At 42.0% G+C, this 13,654-nt stretch overlaps 1 protein-coding gene across 1 annotated transcript; it reads right to left on the reverse strand.

The window, feature by feature from the left end:
- Nucleotides 1-282: 282 nt before the first annotated feature.
- LOC143276484 (uncharacterized) lies at nucleotides 283-12,068 on the reverse strand. The gene is made up of 3 exons (XM_076581000.1): nucleotides 11,929-12,068; nucleotides 10,172-10,547; nucleotides 283-6,236 (listed from the first exon to the last, which is right to left on the reverse strand). Exons 1-3 carry the CDS (start codon nucleotides 11,980-11,982, stop codon nucleotides 4,618-4,620), a joined length of 2,049 nt encoding a protein of 682 aa, XP_076437115.1. The 5' UTR covers nucleotides 11,983-12,068; the 3' UTR covers nucleotides 283-4,617.
- Nucleotides 12,069-13,654: the final 1,586 nt, after the last annotated feature.

A 13,654-nucleotide genomic window follows, 5' to 3' on the forward strand; every position in this document is an offset into this window, starting at 1 on the left:
AACAAACCATTGCCATTATAACCAATTTAAAAACAACACAATCATAAAAAAGGAACAAATGCACTTATTCTTCACCATTATTCCAAAGCAGAACAAGCATTCTTAACACACCCATTATTCCAAAGCAGAACAAGTATTCTTAACATATTCATGATGTTTCATAGTTTTTGTACACTGAAACAAGTAAAGAAAAATAAATAAATAAATAAATGAATAGCAACGCCCTCCCTCTTCCTCCCCCCCCGCCCCCACACAACCTCCCTGCCTGTCCCCATATGTGTGTGTGTGTGTGTGTGTGTGTGTGTGTTTGAATGAATAAATATGTAACTCCCAAATCTTTTTTCTTTCTTTTTCGTGCACTTCTTTTTCAAATAAATAAATTCCGTCTTTAGGTTACAATCATTATCACAGCATCACAAGAAGTCATTCTGTTAGTGATTCTATACTACGAGTACATTATCACATACGTTAATATAATTTTCTTTTAATATAATTATGGACATATGAAAAATCACCTTTGTTAGCAAAGACTGTGACAAGATATGTATCAGATTTGTATCAGAAAAATGTTCAATATTTCACGCACTGTACAACTACACAGTTTATGGCAAACTAGTTAATGTCTTAAGTGTACCAAGGAAGAAAATGAGAAAAGTAAACAAATAAACGACAGATCAACAAATAAATGCGCAAACAAACAGTAAGATTGATAAGCAGTTATCACATCATCATTTCGTTATAATGAACAGGTTGATCCAGTGGCTGAAAGACTGCAGCTAAAATGCACTGCAGGTTTTACAACTCAAATCATAAAGCAGCAACAAAACAAACACGAAGCGATGCATAAAAAAACGTGGGTAAGCATCAAGTAGAAAGATGTGGTTTCAACACAAACTATGTGTTACACAAAAATAATAGGAAATAATAATACAATGAAACAGATCTCAGTAATAAAAGACATGACTTTTCGCAATAAAATAATGAAAATCACAGACCTGCATACCTTTTATTTTCTATTGTTTATAAATACAAACAATACTTCCATGAATGATATTACACACATCATCATCATCTTCTTCTTAGTCATAGACGTGGGTACCTTTTTGTATTGTTTATAAATACAAATGATACTCCCACTAACAATATCACATGTAGTCTCATCATCATCATCTTCTTCTCTCCCACAGTGTCAAGATGTTGAGGGGACCAGTGACAACATGGCAACCAGTTCTCTCCTTCTTCTTCTGCGTTCATGGGCTTCAACCCCCACGTTCACTCGTATATACGCAAGTGAGCTTTTACGTGTATGACCGTTTTTACCCTGCCATGTAGGCAGCCATACTCTGTTTTCGGGGGTGGTCATGCTGGGTATGTTCTTGTTTCCATAACCCACCGAACGCTGACATGGATTACAGGATCTTTAATGTGCGTATTTGATCTTATGCTTGCGCATACACACGAAGGGGGTTCAGGCACTGGCAGGTCTGCACATATGTTGACCTGAGAGATCGTAAAAATCTCCACCCTTTACCCACCAGGCGCGGTCACCGTGATTCGAACCCAGGACCCTCAGATCGAAAGTCCAACGCTTTAACCACTCGGCTATGGAGCCTGTCAGTTCTCTCCATTTCTCTGTTCTTCTTCACGTTTATATGTATTTGACTGTGCTTTCATATCTGTGAAACTGCATGTTTGGTGCATATCTGTTATGCATGTGTGGGTGTATGTATGAATGTGTGTCTTCATGTTTTACATTTATTTGCTTACTTATCATCATTGTTGTCTTATTTATTTATTATTATTATTATTATATTATTATTATCATTACTACTACCTTTTTTATATCATAATTATTATTCATTTATTTAATTAATTTATTTATTTATGTAAGCTTATCTATTATTTATTCACCTTTTTTTTCTTTTCTTTTTCTCCTCAAGGGCTGACTAAGCGCGTTGGGTTACGCTGCTGGTCAGGCATCTGCTTGGCAGATGTGGTGTAGCGAATATGGATTTGTCCGAACGCAGTGATGCCTCTTGAGCTACTGAAACTGAAACTGAATCTGTTTCTTGTCTCTCAAGGTGTTGCCCTGTCCCGGGCCTGGTCTATTCTGGGGGTACTGTCCTACCAAGTCTTTTCTCTGCCTGCTTCTCTGCTACTTCCTTGCACTGTGCCTTGCAAGATTGTCCAGGCAAGTCCTGCTGGTTGTGAGATGTGCCACTTCAGTTTCTCTTTCTTCACACACACACACACACACACACAGAGTTATGGCTGGGAGCCAGATATCAAGGAATGTACACACATTAATATACTTAAACTAATCTGGATAAGAACATTAAAAACAAACTGGCTGTCATATTTGTGTAAAACGTTAATGATAAATTCAAGCACATATCTGTTTGAAAATCTTAGCTAAAATTTGTAATACAGTAAAAAAAACCCAGTCATTCCAACCATTTGGAAATAATGTCTTGTTAAAATTCATATATGGAATTTGTGCAAGTAATCAAGTAAACAAAATTTGAACAAATAATTGTAGAACTCTTATCTACAATGACAATATTCAAATCAGGATATAAAACAAAATTCTTTAAGAAACTGATCTTCAAAAGGAAAAAGATAATGTGTGTGTGTGTGTGTGTGTGTGTGTGTGTGTGTGTGTGTGTGTGTGTTTACACAACAGTAATATACAGGAATATAGACACACACACACACACACACACACACACACACACACACACACATCTCATTCTTAAAACACAAACGAACATGGAATGTTTTCATATTTGCATAAAAAAATCTTTAAAAAAAATTATAGAAAGACTGGTCACATCACATGCACAGGATGCACAACAAGCATTTTTTTTTTTTTTAAAGATGCGGAAGAAACATATGTTAGCTGACAGCAAGTCAATGAACAGTCACCAAGTAGAATGAATAAGATCCTGTGAAATGCTCACACCACCTCCTGTATGTGACGAAGTAGGTCAAACTGTTACAACTAGGAAGTCAGCTGAGAATTACACTCTAAACCTGTGAAACAAATCAAGGAAGTTCAGCTGATGGTGTCAGCAACCCTCTGCTGAAGTACATGTTTGTAATGATGAGAAACATCTGCAGCTGAATAGGTTATGAAAAAAATCTGTTGTATATTCTTGGTTTGTAACTTCATGCAACTTTTTTGGATTAAAATTTTTTAAATTTTTTTTATGAAAATGCCCTTTAGACTGAAGTGATAACACCGAGCATGATGAAGAGGTACACCAAAAACTGACCGCTTAGTAAGAAAAGTGTTGATGAGATAAAAGCAAACCCATGGTACGGATTTCCATTATTTGTTATATAACTAATGTCTGATTATAACATGCATATGCATAATCTGGATAATACGCAACACTTTGTAAATTTGAACATGACATCAATTATGCTACAATCTCTTTGGTGCAGCAAAAAAAAAAAAACACAAAAAAACCAACAACAACAAGAAAACAACAACAACAACAAAAAATAAACCAAAACTAAAAATCCAGCAAAGGGTACATTATTTGATAATCTAGAATACATGTTTCGGTTTATTGTCCATACAGTGAGAGATTTTATAAGAACTACTGTGAAAATATGTACCACAAGTTTACTGTTAATCTATACATATTAGACAAAAGAGCATTTATATGAAGAAATACAAGTGCTGAGAAATAAAGCAAAATAGAGTGCGTGTCCGCACATGCATGCGTACACATGTTATGTGTGTGTGGATGTATAGGTATGTGTGTGGATGTGTGTGTGCAAATGTATGTGCTTGTGTGTTTTGTGTGTTTATGCACGATCGTGCGCACATGTGTGTGTGTATGAAGGAAGAGTGTGGCATGATGCTCTAAAGTGCAGAATCTGGAGGCAGAAGTCCAGTGTGTGAATCTGTCAGCAGCCAGTAGCTTCAGACAATGGGAAAAAACAAAAAAACAAAACCACCATCACAACCAAAAACAGGGGCATGGTACACTATCACACAGCCATTGATCCCGCATCTCAACTTGTTGGTTTTGAATCTGCTCTTGCGTGTGCTCCTTTTACTGACTGATCAACAGAACAGTGTGCTTGCAGTCTTTGGTCTAACCTAAAAAAATTTAAAAAAATGTTAAAGCATCAGCATGACAGCATGATCTTCTCCTCCTCCCTCAACTCTGTGAAGAGACACTGGGGCGCTGCAAAGTAGAACTGTTCACCAGATTCCTCCAGGTTTGTTGCTTGTGTATCAAAGCCTGGGTCTCTGCACAGCCTGATACTGTAAGAGTAAATCACGTTGATAATAGGGAATAAAAGAAAAAGGAAGAAGAAAGACAGCCATACCAGTGTCATTTGCAGGAAGGGGCTGTATATGTATATAATATGCATCGTGCTATAAAAACAACAGAACTACTCAGCGCTTTGTAACAATCTCCCCAATGTACATAATATGCATTGTGCTATAAAAACAACAAAACTACTCAACGCTTCGTAACAATCTCCCCAATTTATTCAATGATCAGGGTTCACACAACTGGGAGCCAGGTCAAGCTGACATTCATGACAAAACACGTCACCCTCTCTCACCGGTTCCCAGGAACTAAACCAAAACAGCTAGGAGATATGTACATCAGCGTAGTCCCCATCGACAGGAACGTTGACAGCCTTGGCAGCTCTAAACGTATCGGCTTCTGCATAGTCATTGTCCACACCAACGGCGGACTTGGAAGGTGGGTTTGCCTGTAATGTGTCCTTGGCTGATGCCATTCCATAGACATTCTCAGGGACAGCTGGGGATGAAGCAATGAACTGCCCAATGTGACTGTAGTCACTCTCCCCACCATCTGCACTGAGAAAAGATGGGACAGAATCTGGGTACAGGGGAATTGGTGGCGGCTGCGATTCAGACTGGGACTGAGCAGCTTGCTTGATGGCCAGGTAATTTTCCTGATGGACATGCTGAGATTCTGGACGTGCACGTGTTTTCCAGCTGTCCTTTGATTTCTGTGGCATGGCATAAAAACTACCCTCTGCTGCTTGAGCGTTGGCAGATTTGGGTGATGTGGATGGAACAGGGGCAAAGTCTTCAGCTTCACAATAGTCTGATTCTCCAGTCACTGTTGGGGCCGGTCTGTTCGGCAGCTGTAACTCTTCAGGCTCTTCGTAGATGTTTCCATCTGACATGTGTCTTGGTACAGGAGCTGGCATATCCAGTGATTTCTTGCTTTTCAGTTTTTCTTTTTTCAGTCTCTTCTGTCGTTCTTTCTCCTCCTTTGCCTCTCTCTCTCTCTGTTCCTTCAATTCTTTCTCTCTTTCCCTCTGCTCCTTTTCTTGCTTTTTTTTAAGTTTGGCTTCGGCCACTTTCTGCTCCTTTTCTAGCTTCTTTCTCTCTTTGTCACTTTTCCTCTTGTCTTTGATGTTTTCGACAGAACCATGCTTATCGGTGCTGCCTTCAGTGGTGTCAGAAACTGGGTCATCTTCACTCTGTGCAAGAGGATCATGTGATGCAGGCAGCGAGGCGTTCAGCTTGCTGTGTAGCTCTTGTTTCAGTTGTGAGTCAAGGGGGGCCGTCAAACCGCTGGGCGTTTCATAGATCTTTGTGTCCCCAGAGGCATGTGCAGCTTGACTCACGCCATTTGCAAACCCATCGTCTCTCTTGGATCTGTTGATGCTGGTGCGGGGGGCTGGTTTAGGGGCTTCTCGTTTGGAATCTAATGAGGAGCTGGACCCTCTCGGTGGTGGTCTGGAAGTAGTGGTGACCCCAGTCTCAGGCTCCCTCATGCTTTCTGATGTCCGTTGGGGGTCTGTGGCAGCTGAGGCCTGTTGAACTCTGACATCTGAGTTCATCTGTCTGAAAGTCTGACTCTCCACATAGCCATCCCTAAGAGGCGCTGCGGATGCTGCTGCTGCCTCCTGCTGTCCGTGACCCTGCTTGCCCCTCTCTAGCTCTCGCATGTACGTGGAGATTATCAGTGCCAGTTTGTCCCCGACAGGGGTGAAGAACTCAAACACCCCTGCACCGGTCGTGCACCTGCGTCCCACTTCCATTCTGAAGTTTTTGTTGGTGCCACGGTAACTTTTGATCAGTGTGTAGTGCCACTCGTGCACGCTCTTGATGCTGTCAATTTCCAGCAGTCTCAGGGAATCTCTGCTTGGGTTCAGCATGTAGAAGCCTTTCAGGTTGTTGGCTTCAGAACCTTTGGTGGGAATGATGCTGACCTTGAACTTCTGGACTGCAAACAGAAGGGGAAAAGCTGACAGTTACAACTGCTCTCACCATGCTATAAAAAAACCTGAACGAGTTTCAGAATAAACAATGAACTTCTGCTACAGTACAAACGTCAACAGATTTATACCATTGAGCAATCTGTCGTATAACACTATTCTACAACTAGATATACTAGAGGCATGAAATACGTAACTTTGTCTTTGGAGAATGAAGTTTATATACCATAATCATGCCATGACCCTTTTGCAGTATTAATCTTGATTATTACATCTTTTTTTAGAATCCTGCAAATCTTCTGGCCCAGTACAATCTCCAGTCATCAGCCACTCGCCCAGTGCAGTCAAGAGAACATGGAGACTATCATCATGAGGAGCTGGTGGAAATGGACTGGACACCTCATCTGAAGAGAGCAAGGTCACATCACCCAGACAGCCCTTCACTGGACACCAGAAGGTAGACATAAGAAAGGAAGGCCAAAGAACACCAGGCGCAGAACAGTCGAAAGAGAACTCCAGACCCTGAAGCACACCTGGAGTACCATTCAGACACTGGCCCAAAATAGTCATAGAGTGGTAGTACTTCATTGCTGTCTCACATGCCAGAGGACATAACAGGCATTAAGTCAATCTTGTACAATGACTATCAGTGTAAAATGGTTCCAATGTTCACCCTCTAGAAACTTCTGTGGGTCAAGAGACTGACAGCATATGAGTATGGCTTGTTGGTATGTACTAAAGGATAAGCCGGGTGGGGGGGGGGGGGTGTGGGGGGGGGGGGGGGGCGGGGGGGGGAAATTAGTGAGACCAGCTAAATGTTGGGACAATATTGTAAATTTTGTCAGAACAGTACTGTAAAACTGTGATAGAAACCACCTCAACAGAATGAACAACAAGAAAAATGCAGTGCTCAATGTGCATTTGTCTGTGAAAAGGACGCCATCAGCAGAACAGCTATGGTCAAGAACAACTTCTACTGCCTGTCTCCAATTGTACTCTGCCCTCCTCATGCAAATCCTATGCTGACAGCTGTGCATGTGTGGGGTGAGGGGAAAGCATGGGATAGGGGGCTGGAAGGTGTGGGGGCATGCAGGATCGCGAATGACCAATCTTTGGAAGCAGTGAAGCTGAAAGTGGACAAACCCCACTGCAGGACACTGAACACCAAATCAGTGGGCAGTACCAGCTTGATTCTCCTCATGAAATGGATGGTATTGCCTATTCTGTTTTCACCTATTCCTATTTTGCCTATCACTGAATTGGTGATCCTGATTCCCCTATTCCAAGTTTGTCTATACACTCAGTTGTTCTGTGCGTAATGTGTGTGTGCATGTGGTTTGTCTGTGTGTTTTGAAAAACAACCATAAAGCTCACTTTCTTTACTGCGGCCTGCTCTCATGCCATGCATCCTGAAACCCCTTGCTTGTTCTGTCACAGTCTGATAACCCTCAGACCACAGGGAGCCATCAACACTGGGTTGCCATAAGGCCAGACAATGGAGGAGACTCTGCACTGCTGCTGAGTTACTTTAGCAGTGTTCAGAGGTACCTGTTCTTATTCAGCACATGGGACATCACCTTCTAAAGATGCTACTGATGAGCAGCCAGACAGAGTGAGTGCATCTCCAGGAATGGAGACTACCACCATGTTCCCACACTGACAGTCCCCATGAACCTGCTAACACCTTTAAGTCTGACTTAGACTCACCAGAGATATGGAGGTGGAGAGGACTCGAAGGTAAGATTGTTATGAGTGGTCTGGCTCCTCGACAAAGTGATTACTGTCATCAGTAGGGGCCTTAGTAGGTGGTGTCCTAAGTACCTTACAACGGAATGGGCCCCACTGAACACTTTGGAACTGTCTCAGCAGGAGTGCAGGGTCTCCTCTGGTGTCCGGCCTTCTGGTGAACTAACACCAATAGTTCCTGGAGGACTGCCAATGCTGGGGCAGTGACAGATGAACCAGGGATGATTTCTGTGGACTGTTTGCCATGAGGGACGAGGAAGAAAACACATGCTAACTGGAAGTTCCTGGAGTCAAATATTGGTCCTATCACCTCAAGCAGCCTCAGTACTGGGAGTGAAGGCAACTGATCATAACCTGATTGCACTTTCATGAACAGCTAAAGGAAATAAACAAAAACAGCAAAAAACAACAACAACAACAAAAAACAAACAACAACAACAAAACAACAAAAAACAAACAAAACAACTGTGCTATCCTATAAGAAAATACTTTCAATACAGGTCAAGCGACATCAAGTTGAAACCAGACAGTACACTTGTAAAGAACTTAGAGATGTACACATTGAAAACCTGTGTTGTTAGAGATAAAAAGCCAGTTTATTTTGATCTTGATATCACACTGACATGCAGCATTCTGGTTTGTGAAGGCCACTTACAGAACATTCTGAGTGTCTTGTCTAGTGTTACATGGAGTAGTGGCCTAGCGGTAACACTCCACCTAGAAAGCAAGAAAATTTGACAACACAGGGTTGAATCACACACTTGCCAGTACCTGCTCTCCTTTCACTAGACCTTGAGTGGTGGTGTGGATGCCAGTCCTTCAGATGAGATGATAAACCCAGGTCCCATGTATAGCATACACTCAGCGCATGTTAAAGAGCCCATGGCAACAAACGGGCTGTCCTTGGCAAAATTCTGGAGAAAACTCCACTCTAAAGATACACATACACAGGCGTGCCCGTGACTGAAAGCCTGACTCAATGACAAAGGAAACGAAAGATGAGTGCTGAAAGGCAGCTGTTGGCTGGCTCTTCCCAGGTAGGCAGCCTGTTATGCAAATGACTCTGTACTTGTAAATCACTTTGAGTTTGATCTCTGACTGAAGATAGGCGCTAAAAAAGTATCAATGATAATAATGAACTTAACAGTAATTTCTTCTTTTGTGTTTGTGGGCTGCAACTCACACATTCACTCATACGTACACGAGAGGGCTTTTATGTGTATGACTGTTTTTACCCCGCCATGTAGGCAGCCATACTCTGCTTACAGGGGGTGCGCATGCTGGGTATGTTCTTGTTTCCATAATCCACCGAACGCTGACATGGATTACAGAATCTTCAACGTGTGTATTTGATCTTCTGATTGCATATACACATGAAGGGGGTTCAGGCACTAGCAGGTCTGCACAAATGTTGACCTGCGTGATCAGAAAAATCTCCACCCTTTACCCACCAGGTTGTGTCACCGAGATTCGAACCAAGGACCCTCAGATTGAAAGTCAAACCCTTTAACCACTCAGCTACTGTGCCCATCGAACATAATAGTAATAAAAGTAACAGTAAAAATGATAATAATAATAATCATCATAATAATGATCATAATGATAATATGATAAAAATAATAATAGTGTGGTGGTCAGTTTTAGAATCATGTACGTGGCCATTGTGAGGGTAGCCGCATCACAATCTGTTATCTGACATTTGCATTGCTGCTTACAGTCATGCCCACCACACAGGAACATAAACTTCTTCTTTGGCCAGACGATATCAACAATTATGTAACCACTCTTGACAGGCGCAATAGCCGAGTGGTTAAAGCGTTGGACTGTCAATCTGAGGGTCCCGGGTTCGAATCACGGCGACGGCGCCTGGTGGGTAAAGGGTGGAGATTTTTACAATCTCCCAGGTCAACATATGTGCAGACCTGCTTGTGCCTGAACCCCCTTCATGTGCATATGCAAGCAGAAGATCAAATACGCACGTTAAAGATCCTGTAATCCATGTCAGCGTTTGGTGGGTTATGGAAACAAGAACATACCCAGCATGCACACCCCCGAAAACGAAGTATGGCTGCCTACATGGCGGGGTAAAAACGGTCATACACGTAAAAGCCCACTCGTGTGCATACAAGTGAACGCAGAAGAAGAAGAAGAAGAAGAAGTAACCACTCAACAAAGCAACAACGGACAAACCTCTCACCATTATCGCATGAATCGTACAGCAGGTTCTCACTCATGTCAGCAGAAGGACCTTCATTCTCAATCTCGGACGATTCTCGGGAGCTTGCTTGTTGCTTCCACAGATCCTCCGACACGAAGCAGAGGCCCTGAATCCAATCCTCCTTGTTCTCCACATTTTCAAACTGGAAGTGGTGCTTCTCCTTCTTGATGGAGAGCACCAGAACGGTGTCTCTGTGCATGTGGCTTTTGTCTGAGAACTTGAGATGCTCCAGGTCAATGGTAAGAAGAGGGGTGCCAGACGTCTTCTCCTCAAACAGCTCAATGCGGGGCAGTCGCTCAGTTTTACCTCCCCCTCCATCATACAGCACCGCCCAGTTTCCAGGCAGCTGTTTTTGCTTGGAACAAAAATGAGATGATTTTGTCAGTTAAAAATAAACTACACACACACGCACACAAAATCGATACGTTTTAGAAATATTTATTGTAATAATGACTGGTGTAAGTCTGGCCAGATTCCTGACAGTTGTTTTTGCCTGGAACAATGTGACATTGTTTTATCAATAAAGACAATTATTTGAAGGTGTTTGGTTTTTTTTCCTAGCAATTGTAAGTATGGCTAATTTTCTGACAGCTGCTTTACTGTTCAACTCTTACTTTTGAAAACCACACATTTTGATTTAAAAACAAGATGACTGGACTTGTGTGAGTTGACTGTGCGGAGTTTAGATGTGAAAGCCTGTACTACTTTTCTTCTTCCTATCGTTTGACCAATATCAACCTCCTGATGATCCTTGTCATGGTTGATGCATGCTATTTCTGTTTCCACTGCCCACTGAAAGTTCTCTGACATGGATTGCGGAATCTTTACCATATGCATTTGATTATGCATTTGATTGTCTGCATCTATACATAAAATGTATTACACATACAGGAGCTGAGATCTCATCTTCTTCTTCTTTTCTCTTTTCCTTTACATGACCAACAACTTACTGATGAAACTGCTGATGAAACTGTGGTGGTTAATGAATGCTGGGTATTTTCATGTTTCTGTAATCTACTAAACACTGACATGGATTATAGGATCTTTAACGTGCATATCTGATCTATTGCATGCATATACACATGAAGGTGGTTCAGGAACTAGCTACATGGTCTGCACATATGTTGACCTGGGAGATTGGAAAAATCTCCACCCTTCACCCACCAGTGGCACTGAACCGCAGAATGAACTTGGAAACTCAGGTGAGAATCCGGCATGTTGACCTGAAAGACTTGAATATGTAAGGGGAAAATGTACCCATTAAACCATCAGATACTAAGATTTGAATACAGGATTCTCATGCAGACTGAAAATCTAACCACTCAGCTATCACACCCTAGCTCTGTGTGTGTGTGTGTGTGTGTGTGTGTGTGTGTGTGTGTGTGTTTCAAATCGGACAAAATTCTAAACATGAGGAACAAATTCTTTGGTTTTGATGAATAATCAAAATGTGCCCCACAACAACCCTTAAGAGACTGAGATAACACTTTGAAGGTGACATCTGCATGTATGTCTAACAGAATGCGAAAAGCAAGTCTCCCAACAATTACTCGTTGTACTACATCACCAAGAAGGAAGTTCACCATTTTTAGCGCGCCTCTAGCTGTGGATGAATAACAACTCTGCACACAAATCGTTGTTTTTGTATTGGCATACCCATGGAACATATCCGAACTTTGAAAAAGAAAATCGGTGCTGTGGTGCAGATACAAATACACCACAAAGGTAACATTTACCTTCAGCACGCCTTGCACCTTAACAGAAACGTTTCCACTGACAACCACAGTCATTCTAGGCGGTGACTGGAACGCTGCTGAGTGTTCTTGCTCCCTTCACAAACTTGGTCAAAAGTTTTGTTATCCGAACCATGCGGAAGTGTTATTGACTGCAAAGGGGCGTCACTGTGAAAGTAGGTCGACGAAAAAAAACGCAAGCTTTGAAGCTTTTGAATAGTCCATTGATTCTTTTTTTCATTACATATGTAAAACATATTTTGGTAGAAATTTTGGTCAAGGTTTTAATGCTTATCTAAGGTAATATCACATTTTACCCTTACCTAATTACCCCGGTTAAATAAAATAATAATAATAATAATGATAATGATGATGATGATAATAATAATAATAATAATAATAATAATAATAATAATAATAATAATGGTTTCGTTTCGTCATAGGTTTCAGTCCGCCCAGCACACATGGGTGTGTTCGTGAAAAATTTTAATACGTCAACACTCGCCACTGATGCAGCCCCCCTCCATTTCACCTCTACCGGCCGCCTACTCCCACCCCCCCCCCCCCCCCCGTCTCCCCCCCCCCCGCCCCGCCCACACACACCATCATCCACAGACACCTATTAGTGTAGTCATCCTGTGACAAAAGTAACTATGACCCAAAACTAATTGTTACACAAAGTTTCTCTGTTGTAACATGTTCACTAAGATCATGTCTACATATTGTAAAAATTATAATTGTGTGCACCTCTGCATATTTGATTTATGATGATTTGATTACGTCATACATACAACCATATGACCTGACACATATTTTGCTGAAAACCTTGTCATGTTGCATCTCATTTGAAAAATCTCAGGAAAAAGGCTCCAAATAGCGAAGAGAAACACAATTGAAATGTTAAGGTTTAAAAATAATACCATGACCATTGTCGAACATTGTCAGGGGCAGTTCAGTAGGGTTGGGAGGGGGGGGGAGGGGGGGGGCAGGCTAGTTCGGTACACAACTTCGGTGGAGCCCCCGTTTTGTTTTTGACAGGAACAATCGTAAAATTTTGGAGGAAGCAGGAAACATGAGGATGGGGTACAGCCAGTGTATTAAGCAGCAAGGCTTGTCGAAATCAAGAAACAAAGGAACTTACTTTAGTCATAGTCTATGGCAAGTACTGGTGAGTTGGAACAGCTGACGCCGGAACATTCTCCACAGCTAGGTGTGCACTCAAGTCCATGTTTTCTGCAGCTGCATCGTCTTGTGTCACAGTTATTTCTGCACATGCACCTGATTACTTGTAGCAAGTCTGCTGGTGCTGCTGGTAGATCAGTTGTGATTGGCACGAACTTGCCATGTTCAAGTTTCCAACCACACTGTGTCGGTTCTACTGACAGTTTGCCTCCCAGCCACTCTTGCACTTGGAAGTAAACTCTCAAGCTGTGGAATCGAGCTGCAGCTGAGGTTGGAGGAAGAGTGTGGACCTGCACAAAAGTTGTTCCAACTGCTACTTTTGAACAGAACAGTCTATAGCGAAGGTCATCCAAGTTCTCTCCTGCATTGCCATTATACAGTGAGACAAACATCTTTTCCCCTGCCGATTGAATGCTGTCTATGCTGTCATCACGAAGAAACACGTGAGCAAGAGCTTGCATCTGTGGACTGGATTTCATTTTTTTCCAAGCTACAGCTTTTCCAACACCAAACGGCCGAGAAGTGGTGTCACAACCTGTGAATGCGT

The sequence above is a fragment of the Babylonia areolata genome, chromosome 2, assembly GCF_041734735.1.
Source record: "Babylonia areolata isolate BAREFJ2019XMU chromosome 2, ASM4173473v1, whole genome shotgun sequence".
NCBI lineage: Eukaryota > Metazoa > Mollusca > Gastropoda > Neogastropoda > Buccinidae > Babylonia > Babylonia areolata.

Coding starts and splice junctions, on each gene's coding strand:
- LOC143276484 (XM_076581000.1), bottom strand. CDS start 11,982: ATGACTGTGGTTGTCAGTGGAAACGTTTCTGTTAAGGTGCAAGGCGTG. Junction 10,548..11,928: donor AGGTGCAAGGCGTGCTGAAG/GTAAATGTTACC, acceptor TTTTGTTCCAAG/CAAAAACAGCTGCCTGGAAA. Junction 6,237..10,171: donor GTACGATTCATGCGATAATG/GTGAGAGGTTTG, acceptor TTCTGTTTGCAG/TCCAGAAGTTCAAGGTCAGC.